We start from the raw sequence: 21,442 nt of genomic DNA on the forward strand, positions 1-21,442 counted from the left end.
TGCAAGATCCCTATTTTAATAATAACTCAATAATTTACCCATGGTTATGAAGCTAGCCTCTTGACGAGCGATATAGTTTCCATCCCCGAATTTGAACCTTGTTAACGCTTTCGTGCATCGTACATACTATGAAATTGACGGCACATTCCGATCATTAACTTGGAATCCCCTTTTCAGATCATAGACACTTGAAGGAACATCAACCGTGTGCTCCTTGTTATTTGTAGTTCTCTTTTCCCCACTCTTTCAGACTGGCAACGTTCCCAATTTTTTTAGCACTTCCATGGCGATGATCATGATTCAAAGGCATACATCATTGCAGACCTTTTGCTTGTCTTCAAGCAATCCAATTCTTCAAGTTGAGCCGCCACTGGGGTACAAAAGATCCCATCACATGCACACGTTCTAATTGCCCAAATAGAACGACCCAGGCATCAGAATACAGCTCTTGCATCTGGAAGGATTCGTTTATCTCAAGATAGTTCAAGCTTCTCCTTACTAGAGAATTTACAAGACTGAATCTAGTTACCTACACAGCCCAAAAAGGGAACATAATCATAAAAATCCCCTTCTACAAAATCGGTACGCTGGAAGACCACAAATTGTACACGCTACACGCTCCTCCAATCGATTACACACGGGAAATCAACAGGGGCTACTTGGTTGTCTACATGCGAGGGGTTTGAACATGTGATGCAGAGCGAAAGAAATGCCCACACATCCTCTTTCGTCCCGCCAAAATTTTCTCTTCGCCAGATAAATGTAGTTACACAGTGTTTCTTGATATGTCTTCTGTCCCGGCATTTCATTTGAATTTTCCTCAATCATCCCTGAACTGCTTCCAGCACTTCTGACTCGAGCTCAGAATCTGTCGCTGAAATTAACGAGGCTGACTGAATCTTTCCAGCATGTTCCAGCCGCATCAATATTACACCCCTGGATTTGTGTACAAATGGAAGGAGTATTTTATGCCACCGAATGAAAAGATAGACTAGGAAAAACTAAAGCAGAAGTTCATCAACCAATTATAACAGAACGCACTGCCAAGTCAAGGAATTTTGGGGAACCACAAGCCTGTTTCTATTGCCTTACTCTCTCCTTGTTCTTTTTTTTTTTTTTTCTGTTTCTGCTCTGACAAGAAGAGCACCAAATGCTAATCAGATGTCCACATTTTCCTTTGAGATTACATTTTTTTTCTCTCAATGCATTATGGAGAGAGAACAAAAATGTATTCCCCTTAAGCTTTCTTTGTAACAAGATCCAATCAATAATACCATCTCTAAGAACTGGGAGAGCAACTTGACTAATATATAATCCACGACGTCACACATAGCACATGCAGGAGATCAACCTACTTCCAGGCTCTCTCTGAGCTGTACTTTGTATATGAGTCTACTTTTATTTTCAAAGACAAATAATATGAACTAAATTCAGGAGGACTAATTTCTTAGTCAGGGCAGCACAGTATCATCAGATGATCAAAGATTTCTTCCTTTTTGCTCATTAAAGTGAACCCCGAAAGCGAAGATAAGCACCAGAAATGTATTCATTCATGCTTACCTTGCATAGCGAGACTGTATGGAGATATCCCGAACCTTAATTCTATTTACAGTACCACTTTGGCTTACTAAAACGACCTGTTCGTCACTTTCACCATCTTCTGTTCAATGGAGAAAAGAGAGGCATGCAGAAAGTGTTTCAATGAAGAAGATGAAAAAGAGCAACAGTATGAAGAGAACTTAAGCCAATCAATTCGTAATGGAAAAGATGCTTCAGGGAACGCTCATGAATTACCAGCCAATGAAAAGCCGACTACAAAAACAGCAGCCAGGCGGTCTTCTGAGGAAAACTGAAAGCGATTAGCAGCATAAGTGATCCCCAAAATACTTTCAAAGAAGCATGGCAACTTCAAGCAGACAAACAAAAAATTGGAAGTCTCTTGCACACCTTATATCCAATTAAACCCACTCTGTTGAGACGCGAGGTGCGAAAGCTCCCTAATGGGACCCGCTTTCCATAGCCACCCTCAGATACAAACAATAGCCATGGACCACTGGGGGCTTTAGCACTGAAAATAAGAAAAGTCAGCCATCTTTTTATCTAAAGGATAATGAAAATTGGCACTTGCTATTGATGGTGCTGAGGCACTATCGCTATCTGAAAATGACATGCTAAATCTCCTCTGACACTGTACACAAAAGATTCTTATGGTATAAAATCGTTCGGTATGAGATAAATGTAGATGTATGTGTCCTTACTCAAGTATGGTGCTGAGGCGCTATAGCTATCTCTGGAGATCTTTAGTGCGGTCCACTTACATGGATTGTAGTCTAGTGAAGCAAAGAACTCACATGTCCACTAGACAACAATCCATGTAAGGGACCACACTAAAGATCTCCAGAGATGAACTCTGCCAATACAAATTATCTGACAAAACTAACAGGAAAAAGTCCAAAGAAATTCTAGTCTCAGCCAAAATCACTTTTTTCACTTCGTAAATCTTTGATTAGAACAAAACTCGCATATAGAATGTGCAAAGACAGAAATTAACTAGTACTTGCTGTGGGAAACATTTGATACTTCTTCCAAATTCCCCCTCATGGATGATGGTATAATGTCCACACTTGCCATCTTATCTTCTCCTCTAAGTCTCATAGCAACAGCACCCCTTGTATTCCTTCCCTGTGTTCGAATCTGGGTCCAAATAACAGTAAAATGTCATGAAAAAACTCGCAGGAAAATAGTTTCAAAAGGTAGTGATGAGAAAAGTAACGTAATTTCAGATGACTAAATCGCATACACGGACCAACCCCACATTGAAATTCTGGAAATTATTGTCATATGGATGCAAACGCACTTACGTATTATATTTGAAAAGACAATAAAACCGCACTTAGTATATTTAGAAAAGGAAGAAGTCACAAAAAACCCCAAACTATACCCACTATCACACATTTACCATAAACTTTTTTTTTGTGACATCAAAAACCACAAATCATGCCCGCTGTGACACATTTAACCTAAATTTTTTCTTGTGACATAAAATACCTCAAACCTGTACCTGCGTGACATATTTACCATCCACCAAGGTTCAGTGTAATGATTTTTCAGCCAAAATAACATCGTTTTTAATTCACTTAAGCCACATGGGTGCCATGTCAACATTGTTCGCTTTCTGGCATCCATGTAGACAGATTTTTAACGGTCCTTATTGACGGAGGGTAAATGTGTCACACAGATACAAGTTTGGGATTTTTTGTATCAGAAAAAAAAAATTCAGGATAACTAGATTACAGTGGGCATAGTTTGGGGATTTTGGTAACTTTTGCCCATTAGAAAAAGATTATTAAGCTTCCACCTGAATAGACAAGTTAAGAACTGCGGATGTTTCTTATAAACATTTTGACAGCAATAAGAGACGCTCAATGAAGGAAGAATCCAGACAGCAAACAAAAGGAAAGCACAGACTAAAATTGAGGGAATCACATAGGCTATCAGAACCTATAAAAGAGAGATTGTTAATGTCATTCACTTTATGCAAGCATATCGCAGATTCAGGTAATAAAACTTCAACTTTACAACCTACTAATTAATTTTCAAAGTAATCCAAATTGGGTTATGAGCCACAACTACAGAATAAGAGAAACACTATTAAGTGGAGACCTAAAAGGACCAAAAATTTCATTCTTAGACCTTGACAAATTCTTTAGTTTATGGATCAAGGTAAATTTACTCCAAGCAAGATTATTCAACTTCTGAACAAGAGAATAAGGAGAAGAAACATTACAATGTCGCAGGAGCTAAGGATGACCATTCCGTTTTGGGAAGCCATAGCAACGAGATCATCATTTGAGCAAAGGCGAACCCATGTCAGCTCATCACCAGGAACCTAATAGAGTTTGTTTTGTCATTGAAGATCACAACTTTACAGTGACCACCTTGCCAATAATGAAGGCGGAAGAGAGAGAAAGAGGAGACTAACCAACTGAATAGCGATAATTCCTGTTGACCTTATGGATGAGAAAGAATTCAGTGATACTTTTTTTATGTAGCCATTTGCGGTAAGCATAAGTAGAAAGTGATCTCCAGCGAACTCTTTCACAGGAACAATTGAAGTTATTCTCTCACCATCAGATAATGCTAAGATCTGCCTCAGGCAAAAAATATTGTGGGGAAGAATCAGCTGTCTCCAGTACCAGAAATATACCCACAGCAAAGCAATTGCAATTGCACAAGATTATACCTGGACCAATGGTGTACCAGCAGCTGCCCTTGAGCATTCAGGAATTTTGTATGCCCGTGCTGAGTAAACTATTCCCTTATCACTGCAAATTTACTTGGTGTCAACTATGTCTTCAGCAAGAACAGCAGCACTAGTCCTTTCTTAAATGTAGAAACGAGTTCAAAGAGATTCAACAAAATAATAAGTGTCGGCTATCGGCCACATAATGCATTCATATGTTCCTGTCAGATGCGAATTCATGGTCATGGTAGTGAATCATAGTAAAATGGGTAGGGAAAGACCACCTAAAACGACACATATATCTCAAGATTTTCTATCAATACATGGTGAATGATCCACTGGAAGGTCCCAACGGCAAAACTAGCTATAAACAATTAATGAATCAACACTCTCAACTTGATATTCTGGAGATAAATGGTAGAGACAATAAAAACCTAGAATTGAAGCACAGGCATAATAACCTTAAAAGGAAAAATGACCAATTGCGAATGACATAAATATGAATACAAAAAAAAAAAAAAGTTTTCTTATCCAATAAACAATATTCGCTATTACCTGAAGTAAAGAACATGATCATGTGCATGACAAACAATGAAGTCAGACATGGCATCATTGACTCTTAATTTTCCAACAGATTTGCCGATGGTCCCCCGGTTCTGAAGATTGAAGGTGTTTGGTTTCATCCGTTTCAAGTAACCTTTTTCACTCAAAGCCTGAACATTGAAAATTCATTCTGAGAATGGAAATTTAAAAAGCAACAATATAATCATTAGGCTAAATAACCTAAACTTTTGCAGTGTTTTCCATATTTGACTCTTGCCTCCACACGTCACCGAGTAGCTCAACCATACTTCATGGAGGCTAATAGTATTAGTTAGCAATTAAGGAGCAACTGTTATCAAAGTTGGCTTTGGACAAGAGAGAGGACAGAGAGGGAGAGGAGAGGTGGGTATTCTGAGAGTAGACAACGATGATGCGGTTCTTGTCCCCAGTAGTAGAGGGACATGTCAAGGCAATATATAAGAATGGTGGTCGGATGACTATGCAGGTTATCCAGATGCAAATGAAAATTGGTAAAACTGAAAACAGATGGGGTCGCACAGCATGGCAGCAAACCAGCCACCACAGATGTCCATAAATGTTGTTTCTCCATGTACAATGCCACCATGGTTGACTGAGTCGCGCCTTTTTTGTTCTTTTTGCAAACTTTGTTAATTGGTTTTTCCATTAAGGCCGACTGAAAGCACTGGAGAACATTTTCATGTCACAATCAACCAGAATATTTAATGTCTTTGGAAGAATTAGAAATCATCAGTATCAGATCCCAACTCCAACCCCACAGTGTGTATGCATGGCAAAGTGACTGAGGGTGCGTTTGGTTTGTGCATACAAGTTCGTACTCATATCAACAATCTTCAAAGAATAGGTCAAATATGAAGAACTCCCCAAAGGTGTAATTTGGCATAATAATGACAAGCACATCAAGTACCAGCAGCATTTCCTCGTTTGGAATGACATCGATGTCTTCAACTTGACCGCTTTCAGTCTCCTCTAGTAGTGAACGCCTTGGAGTAGCGAACTTGTTCTTAAGTTCAACTGCTTCTTGTTCTATCAACTGGGAATAATTACATATCAAACAATGACCAACAGCAATGCAAAATTCCTATCATGGCCAAAAATATTTATCCCATCACTATTCAAATTAAAAGGTTTTCAAAAATCCTTAACTCAAGGGGGATAATCAATATCAGCAGTGAAACAACGGGACAAGCACCTGCTTGCACCACAAACAAATACAAATGAAAAGGCAGTTATGCTAAAAGAACATTAACAACTAGTAACCTGTAATATGTTTTTTCTGCTTGACAAGAGTTCCTCCAATTTAAGAATTTGTTCCGCCAATGATTTGCTTTCATCAACAAATTTCTTTCTCTGGGCAGCACAAACACAGAAAAAGTTATCAACACAAAAGAACATGATCAAAATTGAAAGCCACAGCTCTTCTCCATTTTTTGGGTACCTCCAGAAGAGTGAGTCTTCTTAAACTTATGTCAAGAATAGCTTCGGCTTGTTTTTCAGACAAATTATACTCTGCAAAGCAAAATATTGATGAGATGTATATCAATAAAGAGGTGTCCCACATCAGTAAACAAAAATTTCATTCTATCAGTGTGCACAGCCTTTTTGGTGCAAGATCAGATCATAAGAAGGGAAAAACAGTTATTCAACCAGATACTACAATTGGTGAATTAAAGATTAATCTTGAGGAATCTAAAGATTTCTCTTTCAACAGAAAAAGCCAACAGTAGAGGCATATTAGTAAGAGCAGATTTTTAAGTCAAGAGGAATGGGGAGAAAAGCAAGAATTTCATCATCTGAAATATCCTCCTGCTGCAGCAATGTAAAACGTCAATTTCTTCAAGTTTTTTTATCAATTGTTCTGTTCTCTCTCAAAATACAATGTCAAGAATCCAGTGTAGCAAGAATGCCATTTTGTCTGGCTCACTTTAATGAAAAGAAGCTCATGGAAGGAGGGATCTAGTTTTTCGTAGCACTATGCACCCTCTAATCTCTCAATTCACCAATTTTAAGTCCTATCATTTGCAATGAAGCAGGAAAAAATTTGTTATGAGAAGCAACAACATCAATACCAAGCAGCCAATTGTTTTCAAGTACATGACTGCTATAGATTTCAAGAAAGTGGCATTTCTCCCACAATCAGAAGGCAAAGACAATTGAAAGAGAACACTACAAAATATCGCAAGAAATAAAGACATTCAGTTTGTACATTGTCCCAAGGATAGACATGAAATGCGTGTGAAAGCAGTTAATTAAGCAGATTAGAAAGAAATTATTCTAAATGAATTATGACATAAAGCTCTCATAAACCACTTATTAGTAAAATACAGGCGTTAAAATTAGATGGTCTTAGTGTCAGTAAAATTTATTGCTTAAGGCCTTAACCATATCAAAAACTCCTCTTTCATTTCCTCCTAACAAAGCCCAGTCCATAAAGATGCCCAAATCGCCAAGGTACAGAACCCTCTATAACAGATTAACAGAATATTGATAGACAAACTAACATTGTAATGCAGCTAGTAAAGAAATAACATAACAAACTAACTCAAACTGTTACCACACAAGCACAGAGAGAGATTTCATAACTTAAACAAGCATACCACTCCTAAGACCAGCTGATGCATTCGCATTGCTTGTGGCCTCCTTTATTACGCGAATCACACCATCCAGATTATCGAGTCCAATCACAATGCCCTAAGCATCATAAGAAGTTTATTAAGTAAAGCAAAGGTTAGAAATCCAAAGCAAGAGAAATCCAAGTTAAAGTACATATAATTGCCATAATGACATGGACTGGAGAAATTTTACTATGAAGATCTCTTACAGAAAGAATCCACCACACAAAAATTCAAGTAAAATAACTAGTTTTAATTTCAAAGGAAAGCTTATTGTTCAAAAAGAGCTCCTGACTGTTCCTATTTTTCCATTTTGAACTGAAATTTTTCAACCATTTTAAACACTCCTCTAACCAATTATTTATCAGGTAGCATAGCAAACCTCAACAATATGCCTTCTTTCTTGAGCATGAGAAAGCTTGAACCTCGCTCGTCTCTCAACAACAGAGCATCTGAATTCCAAGAATGCCTGAAACAGGAGTTTTCATCGACGTATGAGATTAATATGCATATCCTATCACAAATCACAAAAAAAAAAAAGTGGTTATATGGAAAGACACAACAGCGAAGATGGATGGCTAAGGCGCGAAGAAGAAACTTTCAGCAGCCAAGCTCATTCCCAGCCCTAGCCAAGCTCATTCGCATCCCTTGCATAGTATCTCACTCACAATCACAAAGTGATTTCGGGAATGGGCCACTAATTCCAATTCATTGACTGATTCAATTTTTGATAAATCCAGCCAAGGGACTCGTGATTTCTCAGTCCACATGGCACATCTACTCTACTTCAAAAAGGGAACATAATGGCACCATCAGTCAAATTAATAGGTTCAACTGCTCATCAACGGTCCAACTGAAATGGTTTACTCCAGGCATGGTCAGAACCTATCACCGATATGATAAGTCAGACACTTAGGCATAACAATAGGACAAGTAGCATCCAATCACCTCAAGCAATTCCTTCAAACCCATCTGTTTCGGTTGTCCATTCAAAATACTGCATAAAGGAGGAAGACAATATCAAATGATACAATTCATCGTACAATGCAAATAACAAAAGTTCAAAACTAGCTTTCCACTATATGGCGCCGGCCACCCAACTTTTAGGTCAATCTAGTGGTAGTATTGAGTCTGATGACATAATTCTGCTGAACAACATGAAGTTTAGAGCATAGTGCTGCAGTTTATACTCAGAGAAAGCCCATCTCAATCCATCTCAAATTCTGACAGAGATGGATCAAATATAAAAGAAACGCTCTCACAAACAAAAATTACACTAAAGAAACTTCAAAGATTTGACTCATATCCAAAATACCAACCAAGCATTCTCATAGCCATCCTGCATTACCATATTCAGTATGGCAAAATGAAGCAACATATATTCCCAGGGAAAATTATAGCATCTTAACAAATTATGCAATTGGGTGTCTCAATGAACATATTGGTGGGAGCAAGTTCTTTATTCCTCTCAAAAACCAAACGTGTGACCACTTGCAGCAGCAAGCAGTTACCCAAACATGAGTTTATCAGCCCAATGATTCACTTCATCCCTACAGCTTAACATCAGGATTCAGGAGTCACATACACAACTGCTTCTGCTTCTTCTGCGACATTCTCCATTTCAGCCTTCAACAGAAATTACTGTCGCACAGCTACTTCTCCCATCAACTGTGATTCGATTGTCTTGTGTCACTGATGTGAGTAAATTTCTCGGACACACAGATTTCAACCAGGAATTGTTTTGACTCGCCCTATTGCATTATGCAAATAAACTCTCTTCCCTTCAGCTGAAACACTTACCCACGTAACTTTCAGAACATGTGAAGATCATATCTACAGTTGCATGTCAATTTTCTTAGAATAAGGTCCAGACGAGCTAACTCTTCACCATTTTGGATTCTAATCTCCAGAAATGTTGACAGAGAGCAGGGAAAAAGGGACGGTAAAGCATGTCAAACGAGTCATGACACCGGATTTACCACAGTTATACAAACTTCTGTGAATATCATCTTGCAGAAAAGGAAAAAATTGCAACAAGCAAGTGTATGTTACTGTTGTCCAGTTTATGACACTGGACTACAATATACATGAATCCAATCGGAACAACATTTGCCCAACCCACATGCCTTATGGCACAGAAAGAAAATACAAGGGATTCCTTTGTGCAAAGCCACAGAGAACTTACCCCACCATGTTGCAACTAAAGCTAGATTGAAGAGCTGTCAGGCGATATAGATTATTTAAGACAATCAGAGGGTCTGATCCACGCTTTAGCTGAAATTCAAACCATTTATCCCGCATTAGACAATACATGAACCGAAGCCAAATTCTGAGAAATCTTGCCGGCTCCTAAAATCTTTATCACAAGGAAAGGAAGGAGCGAACAACTTTTGCACCTCAATGACAATACGCATTCCAGACCGATCGCTTTCATCACGAATATCACTAATTCCATCCAAACTCTGCAAGAATAAAAAAAGAACGATGAATATTATCTTAAGAGCATGTAAGTGACAGCAAGGAGCAACTTATATTTTTTTTTTTGCTATGGCAGCATACAAGTTAGACCAATTTTCATGAATAAGGTTGTACTACCGTCCATGAGTAAGACTGTTGGTCTTGCAATGAGAAAAAGACCAGTTACAAATGTCTCTTGCAAAAGACCAGTTTCAAATGTCTCAGAGGACATTCAATATAAGGCAGAGCATGGTAACATTGTGAAAGCATAAATTGAAAACAGCAGAATTGTTCAGAGTCTTGAACAGTACTTTATAGGAGAGTTGCCACAGTATTCAACATTTATGTCATAAATCATGCCAGACTAATTTCAAAAACAGAAGAAAAGTACATCCATACTACTAGAAGTATACACTTGATGTCGCAGAACAAGAGCATATTGAAAAGGGAGCTGGAATTTTGACTTGGATCAATCTGTTTACTACAACAGAATGACAATATCCATAGTCTGATCGTGAAAATACCTTGTTTTCCACAAGTTCAGCAATCTTTTGCACAAGTGATGCTTTGTTCGTTTGGTAAGGGATCTGTTTGGCATTCAGAAGGCAACAGCAGGAGAGTCATCACAACCATTTTACTCCCAGCTAAATCACAGAAATGAAAATAATCCTAAGAAAACAGTTTACCTCTTTTATGATTACCGCTGTTCTTTTGGTCCTTGAGTCGAGCAACTCCACGTCAGTTTTCCCTCGGACAATAACCCGCCCTCTCCCAGTTCGATATGCCTCTAAGATGCTTTAAAGGTATAAATATTAGCCCAACTACTGAAATACGGGTGATTGGCGCTATTATGTCCAGTCACTCTCAACTACTAACATACTATCATTTTGAAAATATTCTTGAAAATTTCAGGCATTAGAACGCTTTGTGAGCTGTTGGCCAACCAGAATTAGTAAGATAAATTCGGGCGAAAAACAAACCGAGGGGATAGGCCCAAGCAAGTCAACTCTTCATTCCACCTCCAGAACAACCAGCGAATCTAATCTTTCAAAATAATTGTTAGATTGGAGGAAAAACATGAAGGTAGATCTTCCAAGGCCATGTACAGCTACAAGACCGGACAGCTTCATACACATTCCCGGAAAATCACATACTTAGATCTATAAAGTCGACCTTAGTGATTTCCAATAACTTCTAAAAGTCCAATCACGGGATGGGGGCAAAAAACTTGTAAAGTTAGAGTCGAGCTTCCACCATGATAAACATAAACGACACGAAAAATTATTAAGTAACCAACCCGATATTTCCCATGATCAATCCTCCAGTTGGAAAGTCCGGACCAGGCATGTATTCCAACAATTCTTGCAGCTACAGAAAGGCAAAAAACCCATCAAATCTCCCAATTGGAGTAAAAAGACTGAAATCAGCAACAAAAGCAGAAGTATTAGCACTGTGAAGAGTCCCCTCTCTTGTAAAGAGACAATTAAGGGCTCAAGTAATGTAAGTTTTGAGCTAAACACAGAAAAGCACAATGCAGTTTTTGCAATTGTTTATTTTTGGTGAAAAAAGAGTTCTAAAGCAAAATTATTATGGGAAAGGGGTTCAGACCAGACCAAGAAAAACAAAAGGAAAAACAAGATGAGTCATCCAATCAGTGATAATGAAATTAGCTTCAAACTTTTTCAAGCATACAGTTCTATAATGCTACACCATCCGCCTTTATCATCAATAACATGAATAATGAGACAAAGAAAATTTGCCCAGAAAAAAAATTGCAAGAAGACAAACAAATTGACATGCCAAAGATAAAAAAGGCTTTAAGAAGAATCGAACAGATCTTTTTTCGGCCAAAGAGCAGTACTGATCAGAACCTTTTTGGTATGAACATCACCTTCTAGTGAAATTAGGGTGCTTACCGTGGCTTCTGGATTATGAATCAAAGCACAGAGCACATCTACCAACTCCCCAAGATTATGAGGAGGAATGTTAGTCGCCATGCCAACCTATCAAGAGAGAAACTATACTAGGTCAAGAAATATGGAGCACAGGGATACATTATCAATCTGTTCCAGAGAGGACGGAAGAAGATGGAAAGGAAAATGGAGAAGAAAGATTACTCATTATTGGCGTATTAAGTAATAAATCACAAAGTGGAAGATAAAAGAAATTGTTTTCAAATGAAAATCACCGCAATCCCGGAGGAACCATTCAACAATAAAATTGGAAGCCGAGCAGGTAGCAATGACGGCTCCTTTTGCGAATTATCGAAGTTTGGAACAAAATCAACCTGCAATAAAACAGAGATTGACGCACAGAGCTACGAGTTACAAAAACCATCAAAGTCTGATCAGGCAGTAACACAACAAAAGATACTCACTGTGTCTTGATCGATATCTGCCAACAACATGGCCTCCGTCAATGCCTGCATAACCAAAAAGTTATCATATGCTGTCTTATGACCACACCAGCACAGTGTAGAGTAAGCTCTAAGTGTATCGTTCTAGATTCTGAATTCGATTAAAAGACTCCCTCCTTTAGAAATAAGCTTTGCTTTGCTTGTCCACACCTTGCTAACTGCTCTGAATGAGTTACAGCTAGAAGACTCTTTGAAAGGAAAACTGTTAAGGGCCATTTTGGAGGTGAGAAAGGTTGGGACTCGAGTGCCCTTCAGCATATGTGCCTGCTACTCATTTGTGGTTTTCAATGGGTAGTAATATTCGCATGCTAAAGAGAAGGCAACAGTATTGTTAAGGAGCTAAAGTTCATGATGGCTAGGAATTAATTCCCGGTGTTCATCAAAACATTTGTTCTCAAATGGCATGTAGACTTTTGGGTAATAAGGCCTCCTTAGAGTCTCCATCACAGTGCATTTGCACATGCGTTAGCACCCATTTCATACCTTGCCTTCCTTTTCCAGGATAACAATTATTTGTCCAACAATACATGGAAGAAAACAGAAGATAGAAACGTAATTATCAAAATCTCGTAATGGTTTCTAATGGCTTTACTCCTTAGAGCTCATTAGTGACTCTTACTCACTCATATGAAAACAAAATAATCATCAACCAAAGCCAAGTTAAACGGATCATGTAACATGGTTGAGCATTTACACGACAATTAGGGCCTGCTCTTTGTCTTTTCTCAGATATTAATACGTCCGTCCTATTTTCTGCATGACTCATAAAACATAGACACAACAGCCCCTTTCCCTCTTCATAACAGTGCCCGCAAAGTCCGATGCAAAGGTTACATCATTTTCAATATCAAATTAGGTCATAGTCCCCCATTTAAAAATTTCCAGGCGGTACTGAAACATATTTGGTGTCTACTCATATCCAAAAGAGTTTCTTTGTGTCTTACTTTCTTACAAGGGTCACTAGAAAACGTCCACTTCAAAAATCAGAAAATTCCTTCAGAAAAACTGTAAGCTCTGTTGATCAGGCTCATGGCTGAGGCCTGCTATCACATTGATCTATCGGAGTCAACAGGTACTTACTGCTTGTCCCCTTCAAAAATTTCTTGAAACACTCTAATGCATATTTTCTTGAAGCAACAACTACTGCCACCAAATCAGAGAAGCCTAAGCATTTTTCCAAAATTCAGAAGAAAATAATACAATCAAGTAAACAAACCTCCAATCTGCATTCCGTGTAACGCATGGCAGCTGGAGGATCAGCATCAATTGAACCAAAGTTTCCATGCCCATTTATAAGCGGGCAGCGCAAGGAGAAATCCTGGAAGAGAAAATAATGAGTTCTCTCTTGATTGTAGAGAGGAAGATGACATAAAAATCACCGTGATAAAAGAGAAGCGAGAAGATTCAAAAAGAGAAAGGAAATAGAAATCCAGAACCTTCAAAACCTCTGTTATTCCAGCACATGTTCAGTGTAGGATATATGATAGAATTTATTGTTTTCAAACCAAAATCACTTATTTTTACAATTAGACATTAATCCCACAAAAATTTCCTTCAATGACGTTTTTATGTAATTCATGAATAGCAAAATAGCAATAAGATACCCAATATAAGAAGTTCTTCGTCAGCTTAATCTTAGAGATGACATTTTCCATAGCTTATCAAAGGAAATTTCTAGTTTATATATACCGAACTATTGCAATGTCCCATCAGATAGTTGTGAAAGAAAAGGAGCATCAGATAAATCAATATAAAAATAATCATGCGATAAGCGAAAAAAACTGCTGCGGTTGCAATAGGACCCATCTGTGTGTCATGGGAGTAAAATGCCCGTACTATAACTTCTTATGCATCAGAAAAAACTCTACCAGTCAAGGAATGAAAAACAGTATCATCTCTTCTTGCTCTATGGCAGAATAACGCTACTTGATATGCCCACCAATCATGAAACTATGAGGTGATTGTGTTCTTAAATCCCCGTAATGGAGCAATGCCTCCTCTGTAACATTTCATAATTTCGTCCCTCCAGAAATTTCAAGGAAACTTGTGCAATCTATTCACATTTGTGAAGCTAGACCTCGCACAACATACTGAAGTGGTGGTGGATCAAGAAAAATGAACAAAAGAAAACTCATGCACTCCAACTAAGAATTTTGAGTTAAAGAATAAATCGTCTGCACAAGTTATATCCAATGTCAGAGTAAACATTTTTAAGATCGCGCAAACTGATAGACAATTAGCATAGAAAAAACCAATTAACTACAAATAGCATATTAGCTCCTATAAACTGCATATTTACCTGAGCCATTCGAACTAAAGAATCGTAAACAGCACTGTCTCCATGGGGGTGAAATTTACCCAATACCTAAAAACATGATCAGGTGAGCTACATGATACATCTAAATGGAAGCAGACATTCAAAGAAAAGAAAATCTAAATAATTACTCAATGAAATACCTCTCCAACAACTCGAGCACATTTTTTGAATGGTTTGCGAGATGAAAGACCAAGTTCATGCATTGCAAACCTGTCGGAAAAAACAATTAGGGAGAGAATCATAGGCAAGATATTTATATAGGAATTTATAGAAAATGAAAGTGATAGTAGTTAACCAGCTGTAGCTAGCGTAATATAATACCCTGTATTGCTCTAAATTTTTAGTGAAGCAGAGGAGTATCTAGCATATTCTATTTCATACATAAAGCAATAGAATGTCAACATTCTCCGTTTAGGCAAAGAGTGCACGATCAAGGGAAAAATTCAGGAAAATCTCCTGTGGCCAGTGCTGTTCATCCACCCCGAATTGGGAGAAGGGAAAAGAGCCAAACATGATCTCAATTTCTGAAGTTACTCTTATTGTTTTCCAGATGGTCTACCTCCTACAGACATTAGTTCCACTGATCCTCATCTGCTGCAATCACATGACCTTGTTTTTTATTTTCTTTAAAATGTACCTTTTTGAGGACCTATTTATGCTTACTAAGCCATGAATTCTAGCTTAAGAAGGAATCACGATTCACAAGATTAATTTCTCTTGTTTTCCAACAGTGCTCGGCTTTGTTCTCTCGACGACCAGTCTCTTCCCCTAAATATAAATCAGTAAAGTAAACCCACCTCCCACTTCTATTTCCTCAACTTTCGTTCTCTTCACCATCCTTTATCTTCTATTCAAAAATAGCAGAAAGAGAAGGTTCTGATATTTACTCCAGAAAACTTCAAGGCCATATCCAAAATCCCTACATTTTACAGATGTTGACAACACATGCTTCTCAACATTGGATTTTATTCGTGGCAAATGCATACACACCTTAGGTAATGTGCATAATTGCACACAGAAGCTGAAAGAAAATGGCAGATATCCGTATCCTACTTCAATAAATCGAATGTCATATTTCTCCCAATGCCAAGCTTAGCTTCCATTACACGCTAAAAGAATTAGTGAAAGAGTTGGTGCAGATGACATGTTGACAGCTAAATTAGTTATAGTAATCCTTGACGAACGGGATCAAAAACCGTTTTTATATAGACACAAGAAAGAAATGCAGAAAATATTGTTCTGATCATAAAATCTTTCTGTATACCTTCAATGAGACCAATCAACAAAAGGATTGTGTGCATATAAACGAGAAGAGCAGATGAATAATCAATGTACAGAAAGCATTTTTTGCAAGCACTTGACTTGAAACAAGGATTAACAGCCTATCTAAAGATAAAGAAAAAGAATATGCTCTTCCAGACATTGCAATGCCAGAACTTAGAGGCAATTAAAAAGATCCTAAATTTCATTTCCCCGAACAATCACAATAGCCAAAAATACCAACGGTCGCTGCTATCATTGCCCTGCATTTCCTCGCCCCCCCAAAACCAAAAACACAAATAAGGGGAATTTTCAGCGAGCAGAATCACGAACTCACAATATCCTGCGATGCACTGGCTTCAATCCATCCCGCACGTCCGGCAAAGCCCGGCCGAGCAGCACAGACATCGCATACGCCATGTATGCATCGGTGGCCTCCTTGTGGAGCTCCGTCGGGACGATCCTACCATTTCCGTCCACCTCTCTACCCTTGATAATCACGCCTCCATTCCCATCCTGGCCTTCTGCTTGACCCTCCTGCTTCAGAGGCCCAACTCTGCGCCTCGCCCTCACCAACCGAGGGCCCCTCGAGGAAGGGACCGAGTAGAACCGGAGGCACGAGAGGTCGGTCCAGGCGCGGCCGAGGGCGAAGCGACTGGGGTTGCCCGGCAAGGGGAGATTAGAGCGGAGGAGGAGGGAAGAGAAGCGAACAGTGGAACTGAATGCCATGGGAGGAGCGGAGAGAGAGCGCGAGCCTGGAATCGTGGATGATGGAGAGGGATTCATGGGAATGGCATGGCCATTGCCCTGAAGCGAAGCGATGCGAAGCGAAGAGATGATTTCTGTGGGGGGTTTTAACTGGAAAAAACGAGTTTATTTTAAGGTTGTTGTTTGTCCTAAAACCCTAGGAGAGAGAGAGAGAGAGATGGGTTCTTGCGCGCCAAGATGGAGGATTTTCGGATGAGTGAATCGTTTCCTTTTCTTTATTTGCAAGATTGGCACCAAATTCTTAGTCATTGTTCAATTCCATCCTTCAATTTTAATTTTGATCAGCCTAACCCTTTTTACTCATTCTTCCGAAACAATTTGCTCCTTCAAATTGACATTGGCAATGCAACCTAACTATAGAATCCAATTTATTAACGTGGTTACTATCGTGCATAAGTCATATCAGCACATCTTTTAAAAATAGCGCAAAAAATTAAACTAACACGAGGACTAACAAAAAGAGGATGTAGAGAGTATGTGGGGTTTAGTAGTATGGTCGCTCTATTTATGACAGCAAAAGGATACAATTTCGATTAAGGCCATGTTTGGTTCAAGATTAGAAATGAGCATTGGGACTCTATGAATAGGCGAGGTCTTGTTATGAGTGGCCACACCACTTTTACCCCGATTTAGGCTAGGGCAAGGAGGCCACATCTGCTCGCAAAAAAAGTATTGTGACCAGGAAAACATTATATTAATTTTGGCTATGGTACAAAAAAAAATTAATTGAAGGACCAAATATGTGATAAAAGCAAAGTATGAACCCAAAAATTAAACATGCAATCACATAACGGCTATTTTTCTAATTTATATAGCAATAACAAAGAGGTGTTATTTTCTGTTAAATTTTCATTTGTCCATCGGCATCGCCTTTCCCATTTCCGGCGCTGAATCGGCATTTTCGGTCCCCATTTGCAAGGAAAAGTGGGATTGTCCTCAAAATCGCGATTGGAGATTAGTCGGAGGACTAAAATGAAAAATATTTAAGGCCACGAGGCCATTTTCATAATTAACCCTAATAACAATAAACGACCCCAAACGTTTCTGCAGATTTGCAGAAGCAGTAGGCGCCCCCTCGCTCGCTCTCGCAAGCACCGATGCAACCCTGAGAAGGAGGAGGAAGAGGAGGAGGAGGGCTCTCAAGAAACAATCTTCTTCGTCTTCCCGTTGCTCCCATTGATGTTCCGCTTCCTTCTCAAGGCTTCCTACTTAGAGTTGGCATGCATTTGCAGGATATTGAATGGTGTTTTATCCTTATGTTGCTTTTACAATCTTCCCTAGCGCTCCGGGCGATGGCGCTTCAGTTTTTTCCATAACTAGGAGATTCTATGAACATAGCCGATCGGGGCAATCTAAATTTGCTCTTGGTATAGCCGCCCTTTCTGGGCAAGGGAAATAAATGTTCAGGTAGTTCGAAACAGGGTCTTTTCTTTTCTTCCTGGAATTGCCGGGGGCTGACCGTGCTTAAGACTCGTATTTCTAGGGGTGTCGGCAGGCAGTCTTAGTCTCGTTTAGGACCGTGATCCATCGCCGTCGTCCGTGTATTCTTCTCACCCACTGTTACAGATCACTTTGCCCAGTCTTGGTCTTTTCTTATTGAAGATGCAGGACTCGTCCCAACGGAGAGCAGTGGGAGGAGAAGGACGTTCGTAGCATCTTGCTCCGTGAGGCCTGGAGGAAGCTCTTACGTTGTTTTGTAATGGTACGATTTGCCGATGTTTCTCTGACACATCACATGCATTGTTGTCCGCATGAGGCAGTCTCACGACCATTTCTTGTGAAGAACAATATACTCGTCAAGTGCGTCATATAACTAATTTTTTTTTTTTCACACGAGTATCAGAAAATTTTGAAGGTCTTTAATCAGTTTTTTATGTGAGGTTGGTAGAGTAACAAAATATTCTTAAACTTTTCGCATTGGCTACCAATTCATCCTATCCCTTTTGATTTGATCGGTTTAGCCTTAAATCTTTTGCATTTGTGGCAATTCTATTTATTCGGCCAATTTTGATTGAAAATTGCCAACATGGACGTCGGCCGTCCCGCATGGTACCACCGGTGCAGAGTTGGACACATTTTATAATTATTTTATTTTTTCTGAAAATTTTTATTGTTTTGTTCTCTTTCTTTCTTCTTCTTCTTTTTTTTTTTTCATTTTGGCTACTCTTGCCGACCTGGCCGCTGGCTCGCCTCGTTCCTTCCCCTTCCACCTCACCCCCGAGTTCTCCTTCCACATCCGTAAAGGGAAAAGTATCGAAAAAGTCATAAATTTATTGCATTTGTGCCATTTCGGTCTTAAATCTTTCTTTTTTGTGTCAATTCAGTACTAAACGTATTTCATTTATGTCAATTCGGTCGCAAACCTTTTATTGGTGTTAATTCAATCTTAAACCTTTTATATTAATGTCAATTTAGTTCTAAATATAATCGGCCAGATTGATTCAATTGGCATAAATACAAAAGATTTAGGACCGAATTAGCACCAATACAATAGGTTTAGGACCGAATTGGTACCAATGAAATAAGTTTAGGACTCTTTAGACACTTCTTCCTATCCGCAATAGCTTCCCAAGCAATGGCGTCCTATCTACCGCTTCCGCCGGTTCACCCTCACCCTTCCCCAAATTCCCCCACTCCTTCCTCGCAATCAACAAGCTCGCCGACGACATCGGCAAGCCGCCCGACGGGGTTTGGCCAACGAGTAGATCTTCACGATGGCTTCGAGGATGGTGGTGCGAAGGGTTCTTCCATTGTAAATATGGTGGTGTAGCGTTTGTGAAGGGACAAGCTAGTGGGGAGGCTAAATATCATATCTGGTCTTTCGGTTAAAGGTACTCGGTTAAACCTAGGAGTGAGTGGTTCCCGGTTCAATCCGATTCCCATAAAAAATAGGGAATCGGACCACTGGTCCCGGTTCCCACTTTTCGGGACAGCGGATCGAACCGAACCATCGGTTCGGTTTGGTTCCTGAGTCATTCTAAGGGTTTTCGGCCCGCGATGCCGAAAAGTTGATGCACACTTTGATAGAAGACGCGATCAAGCTCGAGGTCGACGAAACAAGAGTCGGTGTACCACGAGTTCGACGGAGTCAATGCCTCTTCAATTGGCAACTCCGGATCGAACTTTAAATGACCTAAACCTAAACAACAAGTAAACGTTAGATTTGTTTTTAAAAATAAAAAATAAAAAGGACCGGTCCGGTCCGGTCCGATCCTGGGCCCTAGAACCGAAAATCGGACCGCCCTATCACCGATTCCAATTTTAGGAACCGAGAACTGGACCATCGATCCCGATCCGGGCCGGGACGGTCCTTTTGCTCACCCCTAGTTAAACCCCGATGAGGGGTTTACTTGATTAGTATAGGGTTTGGAATTTGATGGTGGATGAGGGGCTCCAGCCGGAGTTCTAGGAGTAATCGATATGACGGGTAAATGAAACTTTTGAGAATGCAAATAAACTTCATCTTAATTCAAATTGCAAATTTCTTAAATTTTTAGCTAATTACATATTTTGGACAAAAGTGCCCCTATTGTAATCACCGGAAAAATGCCCGCCGGCGAATTTACATCCCGAAATGAATATTATTTCAAATAAGAGCCTGAAGTGGTCATTTTAAGTCTAAAAAAAGGGTATGCTCTTCTAGATGATTAAGGGCATTTTTGTCCTTCGATTTTTTGAATTTCTTTTCTTTTCCCCTTTTTATTTTTTTCATTTTCTATTTGTTTCTTTTCTTTCCATTGGTCTTCCATCCACCGATGATGCCCGAAGAGGGCTGGCCAAGGTTCACCATTGCCCGATCTGGCGAGAGCCAACCTCGCCGGCCATAGGTGAGCCTTGGGAGAGGCACACCTCGCCTTGGGTGAGGGTTGCCTTTGCTCACGGCCTACAAGGGCTAAGTCATTGCAAAGTCGTCGAGGGTCGCTCGATCCTTGTCGACCATAGCAAAGAAAAAAAAAAAAAAAAGAGAAAAAACTAAAAAAATAATTTAGAATTATAATTGTTATGAACGAAAATGGCTTTGAACGGCCAAAATATTTAGAAACCGTCATGATCACTTTAGGCTTTTTTTTTAGACCGATATGACCACTTCTTACCTTCACACAATGCTTATTAACCAAGGATACGTAGCTATCAAGTTGATCAAAAAGTATTGTGCGAAGCACTGGCTAGCTATGCAGAAGTCGAAACTTTGATGACTCGCCTCGAGCGCGAGAGGTTACTATACTTGCCTACCTGTCGCTTGGCGTAGTCAACTGAAGTTGACATGGAGTCTACTTTCTCCATTGTCATTCCTTAAATTAAGAAAAAAAAAATATTTTTCTTCTTGTTATTTCAAGAAATACTCTAAATTTCCAAAGTTTAGGCAAAACCCTTTAACGTCACAGGACCAAAACAATTCTTACCTTTGCTTAAAATAAAGGGAAAACACCACAAAAAATCCTAAATTTTGTCCACCGTGACACATTTATTCAAAATTATATTTTTGTGACACAAAAAAATCCCAAAATCATACGCACGTGACACATTTACCCTAAATATTGAGGTAAATGCGTCACATAAATATAAATTTAAGATTTTTAGTGTAAAAAAAAAAGTTTGGAGTAAATGTGTCATATTAGTATAAATTTGGGGTAAATATGTTATATGAATAAAAATTTGAAATTTTTAGAGTCATCAGAAAAAATTTAGGATAAATGTATCGTAACGGGGCGCAGATTAAAATTTTTGGTGACCTTTTTCCCTAAGACAAAATCCGCAACTTTTCCTTGGTCGGAGTCGGATAAAAC

The 21,442-nt window shown here is 39.1% G+C and overlaps 1 protein-coding gene across 1 annotated transcript; it reads right to left on the reverse strand.

The window, feature by feature from the left end:
- Window positions 1-296: 296 nt before the first annotated feature.
- On the reverse strand, window positions 297-16,814 carry LOC115755691 (DNA gyrase subunit A, chloroplastic/mitochondrial). Its single transcript, XM_030695176.2, has 27 exons — window positions 16,225-16,814; window positions 14,768-14,837; window positions 14,610-14,675; window positions 13,527-13,628; window positions 12,272-12,316; window positions 12,083-12,181; window positions 11,811-11,897; window positions 11,192-11,262; window positions 10,581-10,689; window positions 10,419-10,481; window positions 9,834-9,899; window positions 9,623-9,711; window positions 8,386-8,434; window positions 7,820-7,906; window positions 7,423-7,516; window positions 6,264-6,334; window positions 6,086-6,175; window positions 5,733-5,858; window positions 4,799-4,956; window positions 4,244-4,325; window positions 3,983-4,147; window positions 3,788-3,889; window positions 2,558-2,694; window positions 1,948-2,068; window positions 1,795-1,849; window positions 1,561-1,660; window positions 297-936 (listed from the first exon to the last, which is right to left on the reverse strand). The coding sequence occupies exons 1-27, from the start codon at window positions 16,671-16,673 to the stop codon at window positions 825-827; spliced, it is 2,865 nt and encodes a 954-aa protein (XP_030551036.1). The 5' UTR covers window positions 16,674-16,814; the 3' UTR covers window positions 297-824.
- Window positions 16,815-21,442: the final 4,628 nt, after the last annotated feature.

This window comes from Rhodamnia argentea, chromosome 8, assembly GCF_020921035.1.
Source record: "Rhodamnia argentea isolate NSW1041297 chromosome 8, ASM2092103v1, whole genome shotgun sequence".
Classification (NCBI taxonomy): Eukaryota; Viridiplantae; Streptophyta; class Magnoliopsida; order Myrtales; family Myrtaceae; genus Rhodamnia; species Rhodamnia argentea.

Excerpts from the sequence above, each read along its gene's own strand:
- LOC115755691 (XM_030695176.2), bottom strand. The coding sequence starts at position 16,673 with ATGAATCCCTCTCCATCATCCACGATTCCAGGCTCGCGCTCTCTCTCC. Across the intron at positions 14,838-16,224 it reads CCAGTGCATCGCAGGATATT|GTTTGCAATGCATGAACTTG; the intron begins GTGAGTTCGTGA and ends TTTTTCCGACAG. Across the intron at positions 10,482-10,580 it reads CAGCGGTAATCATAAAAGAG|ATCCCTTACCAAACGAACAA; the intron begins GTAAACTGTTTT and ends AATGCCAAACAG.